The sequence below is a fragment of the Temnothorax curvispinosus genome, unplaced genomic scaffold (genome assembly GCF_003070985.1).
Source record: "Temnothorax curvispinosus isolate PA1 unplaced genomic scaffold, ASM307098v1 QBEX01010126.1, whole genome shotgun sequence".
NCBI lineage: Eukaryota > Metazoa > Arthropoda > Insecta > Hymenoptera > Formicidae > Temnothorax > Temnothorax curvispinosus.
In genome coordinates this window covers 496482-507845 of record NW_020219906.1, presented here as the reverse complement: position 1 = coordinate 507845, position 11364 = coordinate 496482, and the positions used below count along the sequence as shown (strand labels likewise).

Here is an 11364-nt window from a genome sequence, read left to right as displayed (position 1 = left end):
AAATCCTGAAAATATTAATATTGTATTACAACGTGCTATAGATCATTCATGTGCTATGTTGTTTAGTTGTTTATATTACGCATGAATAGTTGGTAAGTATGTGCGTGTATGTAAAAAAAAAATGAATGTAAAAGTATTTTAAAACGATGCGTAATAACGAGCTCAGTGCGCCATATAACAATGTAATTTAAAACTATCAGTAAGTCTGTCCACGTGTTCACATTTTGTTAAATTGTTATAAATTATTTGATTTTACAGAGCATGTTATTATTTGATATAATCATTGAATTACTCTATTCTTTAAACACAAACAGGGATAACATAGGTATATCATATATTCAACAGATATGTGTATCATCTACTTACTTAGTCCATATACAATATATATCTTATTTTATTAACAAATTCAGTTTCTGCAATATCCATGCAACTTTAAGATACAGAGATACATTAAAGTTTATGTTTAAAGCTCTCTTTGCATATCCTTGTTGTTATGCGTTTGCAAAATAACTCGACTATTACAGAATTTTATTATTACTGCTACATTAATATGCAAATATTCCAAATAAATCCTTTCGGTAATTTTCATTCTGACGAAATTCTAAAGATTCTTACCAGGGATGTGCAAGAGCCTGTTTGCACGTGTAACGTTCCTCGACATTGACGCACATCAGCTTTCCAATAAAATCCTTCGCAGAAGCACTGATATCATCCCAGTACGGTGAATCAAATTCAAATTCACCTGCAATAATCTTGTTAGCTCTTTGCTAAGTAGCTTATGCACATAGTAAGCATGTTCGTTATAATTATTTCGACCACACATTCGCGCATTAAAAAAAAATATTTAAATAAACATTCGCGAAAGATAATATCTTAAACCAAGCGAATGCTCTAGCATCTAAAAATTAAAGTAAACAACACTGTTATTCACCGTATACTCTTATTTTTCTATAACGTACGTTGTTTGCGTTAAATTAATTGCTTATTTATTATTAGCGTATATTGTAGAGAAAATCTAGAATAATATATCTTGAAAATGCGAAACTTGAAATTTATTTAAGGGGGAATATATATATACATATATATATACACCTAGAAACAAAAAAAAAGGTAATTTTCGGGAATTTTTTTCAGGGGAACTATTGGAATTGTCGGGTCGGGGTTTTTTGTAGTTAAAAATACACACTTTCAAGAATGTTTTAAATTTTTTTTATTAAAAAATGTTGCAAATTTACGGAGTACTGGAGTCGTGTACGGAGTGCCGTAAAAAAAGACGTAGCGATTTTCAAGATCGCTACGTTGAGTTCAAGCGCCCGCCATTTTGTAAAAAATCAATATTTTTAAAATCGGCTACGACACGCCAAAGATAATAGTATCTATTTTCATTTCCTGTTTGATTTTTTGTTTTAGATGATTTTTGACGAAGCGCCGCTGGGTACCGTCTTTTTTTACGGCACTCCGTAGACGACCCCAGTACTCCGTGAATTTGCAACATTTTTTAATAAAAAAAATTTAAAAGATTCTTGAAAGTGTGTATTTTTTAACTAGAAAAAACCTTGACCCGACACGTCCAATAGTTGTCCTGAAAAAAATTCCCGAAAATTACCTTTTTTTTTTCGTTTCTATAGGTGTCTATTCCCCCTTAATATTTTATAAATCCAATTAGTTTATCAAGTCTCTCGTATGCGATTATCGATCCTAAAACTAGTGACTGAACCGCCGTAACACCGTATTAAGCTTTATCGCAAGCGCAAACCGCTGTTTGAAAATTCATGTTATTACCTCTCAGAATTTGTGCGAACAGATTGGCGTCATTCTCGTCGTAAAACGGAGGATATCCGCACAGGAGGATGTACGAGATGACCCCTATACTCCACACATCCACCGCTTTTCCGTACGGTTTCTGCGCCAAAACCTCGGGTGCTGTGGATCATCGAAATAGTGAACGTTTGATCATCGATGCTTGAACGCCGTCTCTATTTTTTTTTCTTTATTCCCTTTATTCGCACTAAAAACTCACCGACGTATCCCGGCGTGCCGCAAGCGGTCGCCATAATCCCAGAATCTTCCATCTTCGATAGGCCGAAATCGCTGATCATGATTTTGCTATCCTCGTCCGGACTATAATACAGGAGATTCTCCGGCTTGAGATCTCTGTGAACGACACCCTGTTCGTGCATATAATCTACCGCCTCGAGCACTTGTCTTATTAAACCGGATGCGTCCTTTTCTGTGTACGAGCCTTTCTCGACGATTCTGTCGAACAGCTCTCCGCCAGTAACCCTATATAATTTGTAGTATTCACCTTTTCAGTATCTCAGATGTCTTTGATATTATATATTATATCAAGGAATAGTAGAAATACGCCGTACTCACAGCTCCATAATTAAGTAAACTTTGTGCTTGTCCTCGAACGTCTCCAGCAATTGAACGATATTGGGGTGGGTTAGCCTGGAATAACATCATGTTTTCTTTTTCTAATTTAAAGCTATTATTACGTTTACAACAAAAATTGATTCAATGATTTTTATTAATATGCCGGATATCAGAATAATCTTCACTGTATAATAAGTAGAGTATAAGTCACGTTTGTTTTACTTTATATTGTTTACTCTGTATCGTTTAATGTCTTTCTCTAAAAGAATGTAAGATAAAAATAAGATAAAAGTTGTTCAAAGGACAAAACGTTGGCAATTTTTAATTTATAGATGGCTGTAATAAATTGTATATAGCAACACATTATGCGTATCCCATATCTATATCTTAAGAAAGACCAATATGCAGAAATTATAATTTAATGATGAGAATTTCAATCGTTTAGTAACATAAAAAATTTGAAAAAAGATTAACGCTCCCCAATTGTGAGTATTATCAAATATAAAAAAATTAAAATACTCTCTCATTTTTCGAGATATAGATACAAAACTATATACAACATTATTCAAAATGTATATAATCGACTCAACTTGTATATAATTAATTAATATGTAAATATATTCGCTGTTTTATGATTGATAAATTTTTACATATTATACATATATAATTAACAATCTTGGAACTTGTAAACTAAAATCGTAATAAACTTGAACATGGTAAAGAACATTAAGTAGCACGGCAAAATTAGCTCAATATTAATTGCACGTGCATATATATATATGTGTGTATATATATATATATATATATATATATATATATATATATATATATATTAATAAAACATGCTATTTGCTAAAGTTGTATCTTGAACTTGGCACACAGATTGTTGTTTAAATAGGGACAATCACATCCACGTAGAGTCGAACTATTTACCAAGTATTACTCAATAGCAACAAAGCAATATCTACCAAATATGTACAAGGATCTAAAAGGGATATAAGGGATTGCCCATTAACTATTCAAACTGCATTTGCAACGTGTTATGTAATCAAGTACGTCAATGTAGCACGTTAACGTCTAATGAATATGAGTGAATAAGAGGGAAGAGGTTTTCTCTCCAAGTCGCAATTATCTCATAATGACTCTACGCAGTAACAACCTTTGCTCAACTTAGCTTATCCCACATTGTTTTCTCGTGAAGCTCGAATATTTACTTCATTATCTCTTGTACATATTTCACGTTATATTACCTTGAGAAAATGTGTTCATTAAACAGCTAGCTCGTTAAGATACGAGCTTCCGTATGCAACGTACGTGCTCAAATCTGTCGCATATATCGAGTCACTAAGAACGCTAGAGAGCATCGTATCGTATGAGTCAGCACGTGGATATGTGCAAGTTTTTTTTTCATAGATGGGATATATATAAGCGTGAAGTATTTATGTTATTATATAAGGCGATATTTTTTTTTCTTCCTCGTAAAGAGCGCGGCGCATTTATTCTGATTTATATGCAGCAATCTACTTGTGATTTTTGTAGAACCTACAATAAAGACAATCTGATGATAAATAAACAAGTAGTGTTAAAAATGTAACGCCGTGTAATATCTTTTATAGTGCCTACAATTAAATTCACACAATCGTAGTAAGTTTTATTAATAACTACTTGTGTTAATCAATGGAAAAAAAAAAGATTATTTCGATGCAGCAAGCAGTAATTAATCAACGTAGATATAAATGCGAACACAATACGTTTTAAAGAATAAAAAAAATCAAATGTTTTAGCTTGCCATTCCTTGGATAAATAGTTAAATAAGTATAAAAATGTCTAATGCTTTTTTTAAATTTGTTCTATGCATGAGTTGTCGATCACATAAACAAACAAATTTTTGCGACATTACTTTTTCTAATCAGCAATCACGTTTATAAAATTGTACATGATACGATTGTTCGCGATACGTGGAACATTTTATCCGTTCTTTCATGAGGCACCTTACGTTATTTCTTTAATAGAAAACACGTCTTATGATACGTAAAGTAACACAGTTTTGGATTGAAATTTAAAAAAATTATCAGATTACAATCTTATTCATTCACTTTTTAATGTATTATATACAAATCTTTTTCTACTAATATTTTATACTTTTGTATGACTTTTAATATGAAATAAATACACAAACGAAATTATGTATGCTGTAGAACGTACAAACAAAATTTAAAAGCATAATTGAAATAAATTTGAAATTTTCTGCATGCCTGCGATGTGATAAATGTTTCTCATAAATTGCGCTGTCATGCCGTCATAACATGAGTAATATCTTGTTATCGCGATGTCAATGTAAACGCACTGTCACTTCATTCTGAACGAAATCTTTATCTAAATACCGATATTACGAGATGAACAAGTCTCTCGATTCTTATCGCGCGAAATCAGATTCCACTCTGTGATTAGAGCAGTATTATCTAACGGCTGTCGTCAAATTTATTTATCGTCAATTCATATCGTATTCTCACTTAAAGAGTCGTTCACTTTTACGACGTGATTGTAAGCTCACACAGAAAATTGCATGTGCAGTTGGAAAAAAAAAGAAGCATTCGCACGTCCCGTTTTTATTTTCGAGTACGTTTTGCATAAAGAAGAAAAATGCCACAAAGTGGTTTTATTCGATACATTAGCACGAGTAAAACCGGCATTCTGACAGAGGCGCTTTGCAGCAACGTTTATCTCTTCCGCGTAAAATTATCCCGAGAGACATGGAGGAGACTTGCAAATTCTTCTTTCATCTGTTCGCAGTAGATCCTCGCTTAACGAAAGGTGGCAAGTACAAGGATACCAAAACTGTGTTCTACATCGTGATGACGTGCACAGATCGTGCACAGATTGTGTTTGTTTATATATATATATATATATATATATATATATATATATATATATATAACAATACATAATCTGAAATGTAAAAATGTATGGCATATCTCGTCGAGTGATACAGAATATACTGAGAGCGGTATAGGTAGCTGGTGCCCATACTCTGGAGCCCGCACTTACCATCTCTTTTCGCCACTACTATCCGACGTGAGTGATCCGCCACCACTCTGTGGTGTCGCACTTTCACTGAACCTACGAAGTATAATAAAAAATACCATACACAATTACATAATATTACATCGGGAGCAGCTGATCGCTTACGATCGCGCAAAAGTGTCTCTGACTCTATACTCTTTACCATTGACGAGCTCCGTTCTCTCCCAGCGTGATGTATAAAAGATGGATTTGTGTGATATAAATTGACGTATAGTTATACAGACAACACGGTGCAGCAGAGTTAGTGTCGCGTTATCGCGAAAGGCAGGTGGTAGTGGTTATGAAAATAGATGTATCTTTACCTTCGACACACCTATTATCAAGTGTGCGATCGATGTTGATGAATTTCCACGTATATGCATGCAGTATTTCTTCTTTTCGTGAAATTTGAACTCCAGTACGCTTCGTTGTAGCATAAATTGAATTTTTTATACCAAGTTTCACATCCGTTATATTTAAGAGAAAGCATCAACCTTGCCGTTATAATGTATATTTTGCGGCTTCGCGATGTTGGTGCGTTTAACATGATGTATAGAGTAACTTTTCAGTTATAAAACTCCGAACAATATATGTACGCGTGTATGTGTGATATATATGTATGATACATGTATGATGTAGCACCTTGTACTCCTGCAGTGTTGATCAATAAATGATAACGTAACAATACAGGATTCTTAAGCATCGATCTTTCTTTATTGTAATTACTGGCAACTCTTTTAGCATGTCTCGATTTAGCTGATATATAAGTCGCAATAAAATAGATCAAGGACGACAGAAAGAGCTCAATGCTAATAAACATCGAAAAGTATCCACGTATCTAGCCAAAGTGTTGAAAGAAACATTGTAAATACATATATCCACAAAGATAAAGAATTATAACAGAAGACTTCTGAGTCTGCATTATGTCTGGGATATGTTTAACAGCATCGAGACAATATATATATATGTATGTATGTATACGTATACGCTTATATATGAGGCACATTATTTGCATACAACATCAAAGATAATAGAAGGACAGACGACAGCCATCAGAGCTCACTCCCAAGTGCCATATCACAGCGCTCCTCGGAAACAAAAAGGATCTTTCCGAGAGTACGTTATGTGAGTTGAGCTTCACCATGGTAACATCGTGTAAGTGAGAAAGCACAATGATTGGGCAGCTTATAGATTAGCTCGTATACTTGTCCCACACGATCAATGTAATCGAATAGATATCGGACAACTTATGGTTTACAAAATAACTCCGAAAAAAGCAAAAATCAACATTCGATGACCTTTTAGCCTTACACTTGCGATGCCATATGGTATATGAATCTATTTGATATACTCAAAGCTACAAGGGGGATGTGATACTCAAAGAATAATATGATTCTTACGAGATGAAGAATGTTTGTTAAAGAGAAGCATGCGTACAAGTATATATATCGAGGTCGATTCCAGCGATAATAGAGAACTGGTACTTTTATTACTCAAAATTATCAGTTTTCCAAATATATACCTAAATATCAAGAGGCAAAACTATGTATACTATAAATAAGGAAACTTACAGTTTCTGGTGAACAAAAAACTAAATCTATCGAAAATACACATGTCCCAGCTCTCAGAATCGCTTTGCGTCCTACCTTCGCAGAACTTTGATTTCGTTATCTAACGAATCTTCCTTGCCCTTTAGCGCCTTCTTGTCGATGATCTTCACTGCAAACATTTGACCCGGCTTATCTTTACTCTCTGCCAGCCTGACTTCGGAGAATGCTCCCCTAAACAAAGAAAAATACGATATTTAAGCACACGCGGTCAAAAGCAAATTTAATTACTATCAGAGACCGTATATGTTTTTTTTTAATGGTATAAATTATTCGTGGAATTAAATGGTTAATTTCTTTTTATAGATTAAAAAGTTATCCAGTTATAAGCTGGCTTTCAGACACATATGCAACAAATAATAAATTTCGACACACGTATTATATGAAATACATATTAAACGTTATAACGGATATTTTGAAATACATAGAATGCATTAAAAAAAAAGTATTATTTAAAAAAATAAAAAAAAATTATTTTACATTTATTTTACATTTTATATTTTCTAGTTTTTCAATAAACAAATTTAAAACGTGTGAATAAAACAAGTATGATTTTAATTTCAACGTATTGTTACATAAAGGTAGGAACGATATAACAGGACGTTTAATAAAAAATTTAAAAATCTATTTCTTTAAATAAATGTAAAAATTTTTAGCTTTCTCTTAAAAAGTAAAAAAAAGCTCTTACAAAAAGATGATGTTGAACAAATAAAACTGATGATACATATATTCAACACGTTCCCGACCTTGTTCATATTATCTGGTAATTTACTGTCAAACAAAAATGTTTGATTTTGTAAGCGGGTCAATATATTCGTCTAGAAATTTACGAAAATGACAGAAACGTTGCATTTAATATAAAATAGTATTACATGTTCGATATCCTCGGTCAATAAAATATTCGTCATGTTGCAATGCATTGGCAAACTGTTACATAAACGGCACAATAATTGACAAATAGTACTGATGGATTTAATTATAGAATAATGTGTCAAGGAGACTCGCGCGTTCTAAACATTTTTTTTTAAAGTTGACGTAGATAACGCGCGAGGATATAGAAAACAACGAGGAAAAATGTTTTACGTTATTCAACGCGCTTGTCCGGCGCTGATCCCAATCTAGTCAACAATCGCCAAGTTTAGTCAGAGTAAAATGTATGTTGCACGTTTAAGAAACCACGTTCAAAGTGCCGTTACGGACGCATAGACATTAGATTTTAATGCGATTTAATGCATACTAAGGGACGTTCAAAAACATCTTTTTACGCGCGACGTCGCAAAAGGAAAAGAAAAAAAGTCGACGCAAAAGTCGTCCGCTCGCAGGATAGGTATTCTGATGATGAAAAGCGCGTCCAACGCGCGAAAGAAAGTTATGTCGCATTAACGCGCGCTCGTCTACGAGAAAAAAAAGGAAGATTAAATCGCGACCACTTTTATTTATCCATCTAGCACGCGGGCGTCTCGTTGTCTGTACGTAAACGAAATCAAGTGGAAGACTCGTGTCGAAGGCCAAGACATTTACACATCTATTATATAATGTCCAAAAGTCGGACGCCTTTTCAATCGCCGCGCCGCGCCGCGCCGGTTCCCCGGTCACGTTGATATCGGTTTCTCCCTATCGAACGCGTCGAAAAGACGAATCACGTTCCAGTAGTCTACTGATTCTTACAAGTTGGTCTGCAATACAGATAAATAGTGTTGAATAAAAGTTGTATAAAAGTAAAGATCGTTCAAAATCACACAGCCGCAAAATAAGATTATCTCCATTCTTCCTCTCTCCGACCGTAGCTTGACGTCGCGAGACACGCTTCACCTTGAATCGTTAAGTTAATCGTTTCATTTAAAAATAAAAAGGCCATTATAAAATCCGACGTTTTCATTCAGAAATCTATTCCAGAACCACGCGAGGAAGCTGCGGTTTAAAGGGACATGCGGTGGCAGCCTGTCGGATCCTGTATTCATATGCGTCATATTTCGTCGGATTTAGAGCGGACGGGAGATGATCCTGGGAGATCGCGCGAGATGCATACTACTCATATCGCGTTCCTGCAACCGGGGGAAAATAAATAATCGAACGCGAGCTGTGGGTAAATACATGCGCGGGAACGAGGAAGAACAATATTGCGCGTGGATTTCAAACGATGCTCATTTTCATCCAACACGTTTTCTCACCGTCGAACACGTCGTCCGTTTTACCAGCGTTGTAAAAAAAATGTTAACGTGTGTCAACATTCTTCTGATGGGTCGGTCCCGATATTACATAACTGTTCTCATCGGCACGCCGTTACACCCAGGACGTGAGATGTCAACGCATATGCGACGCGTGGCGGGCGCGAAAGTGTCGAAGCTAAAACGCTTAATCGATCACGGAAAAGATATAACGCGCAGATATACGTGTCGACGACGTCTTGCAATATATCACGGCATCGTTGCGCGAAACGGAATGCAGGAAACATAACAAAAGTGGAAATAATACTGCTACAACGTTATGTAACTTGGATTTTCTATTCGGAGAGGAGAACTTGACGTAAATATATGTATATACGTACGCGTATAACGAGGACAGATAGCCGTTTATCTTTATCGGAAAAAATATCGCGACTTCATATTTGTTTGCGTATGTGTACGCTCCGTCGGACGTGGATTCCCGTAATGACGTGTTTTCTTCCAGAGAAAAACGCGCGAGATTGAGATCTCGGTCTGTTATTAGCTCTTTAATAAGCGTAAATGGCGATTAGGCCGGAACGTGGATATCCGTTGAAGCGCTGTATCAAATTAATCCGCGAAGGAAATGTGTTTTTATCCGTGGACGTTTAATCCGTTAAACTCCTGGCCCGGCAATCGTTAAACGTCGCGTCGCGCGGCGCGGCGCGATACGCGCTCCGACGATTAACGTCCCGCTAAAGAGGCCGGGTGGTTGTTTTACTACAAAAGAGAAACATGTGTTAGAAACGTGGTTCCCTCGGTGCTCCTCCGCGTCGAGGGTCGAGGGAAAGGGGAGGGAGTGCAGGTGCAGGGACATACTTACGTTCCCAGCAGGTCCTTCAAGATGTACTTGTCCTCGATGCATCGTTCGTCCTTCTTGATCTTCTTGTTCGTGTCCTTCCTAGTCCCGAAGAGCGGCATCTTGGGTCTCGCGCGTGTACGTACGAATAACACAGCGTATATCACCGTATACGCAACGTACGCCCGTATATCTGTCACAAACGGCACACATACACACATACACACACTGTATCGGAGTGGAAATATCTTTACGTACGACTACGAGTATACGACCCGCTCGGGAACTCCTGTTCGTTAACGCAGGCCGCAAGGGATCCGTCGCAAGGTCCGCGCGCGATGTACGAGCCGATCGTATCGGCGATCGCGACTCGTCGTTGTCCTCCGACGCACTGGGAGCTGGGGCTGGGAGGACGTACCGCGGTCGCCGAGAAGCCGAAGCCGCCGCCGCGTCGCCCGCGTCAGACGCACCGCCGAATCGTCATTCTCCGGACGACCGGGGAGGGTACGCGTGAACTCGCGACCTTTCGGATCGCGACGGATCGCCCGCGATAGCGATAGCAGCAGTCCGGCCCGCCGCTCTTCCCGCCGCCGCGCGCCGCGCCGGCCAAAGTAGTCACCGTAGTTGCAGAATGCAGCTTGCAGCAGTTTTCTCGCACTCCTCGCAGGATCGCCCAGCCGCGCGGAAAACTCGTCCGTCGACCACTCGATCGCCGATCGCCGAGCAGCAGCTTTTCCCTCGCTGTCTCTCTCGCGTTCGCCACCGCCACCGCCACCCGCGCGGACTCGTGCACGCGTCTTCGTATCGGGCTCAGGGTCGCGGCCTCGCCGGACAGCTCGCGTTCCTCACCTCTCCTCACCTCACCTCACCTCACCTCACCTCACCTCACCACGCCTCGTCTCGCGTCTCGCGTCAGCAGCAGCCGCGGCGTGCGTAATCCTCTATCGCGCCACCGACGCCGTCGCCGTCGCCGTCGCCGTCGCCGTCGCCGTCGCCCCTCGCGTATCTCGCGATACGCGTTCACGTCCACGCACGGACCAACCGCGGGTCATAATGTCAGCGATAACCTCGTGGCGCGCCACTGCGATAACGGCTCGCGCATCCGATCCGCAACTCCCAAGTCCCAGGAGATGACGGAAATCGGGATAGGCCGGGGATAGGCGAGAATGACAGCGCTGACAGCGCGCCGTAGATTTCGCGCGACGTGCGGTGCGCGGTTCGCCAACGTCGGTTTGACGTCACGCGCGTCCGCCGTCCGCGTCGTCGCGACCTCTATGAAGTTGGCCGGACAACTTCAACGTATCGAACTTTCATT

The 11364-nt window shown here is 38.6% G+C and overlaps 1 protein-coding gene across 4 annotated transcripts in view; it reads right to left on the bottom strand.

Moving 5' to 3' along the window:
- LOC112459798 (calcium/calmodulin-dependent protein kinase type 1) overlaps positions 1-11247 on the bottom strand; it is a 15234-nt gene extending 3987 nt beyond the window's left edge. Inside the window, exons 1-8 of one of the 4 annotated variants that reach the window (XM_025024121.1) lie at positions 10308-11247; positions 10074-10242; positions 7086-7220; positions 5425-5496; positions 2377-2451; positions 2021-2283; positions 1783-1923; positions 616-742 (exon numbers count right to left, since the gene is read on the bottom strand). In XM_025024121.1, coding sequence (XP_024879889.1) covers positions 616-742; positions 1783-1923; positions 2021-2283; positions 2377-2451; positions 5425-5496; positions 7086-7220; positions 10074-10171 — 911 coding nt within the window. In that variant the 5' untranslated portion in view covers positions 10172-10242; positions 10308-11247. Of the gene's footprint in view, positions 1-615; positions 743-1782; positions 1924-2020; positions 2284-2376; positions 2452-5424; positions 5497-7085; positions 7221-9594; positions 9971-10073 lie in introns of all 4 variants that reach the window. The other 3 variants (XM_025024122.1, XM_025024119.1, XM_025024120.1) reach the window with 3 other exon arrangements.
- Between the last annotated feature and the right edge of the window lie 117 nt (positions 11248-11364).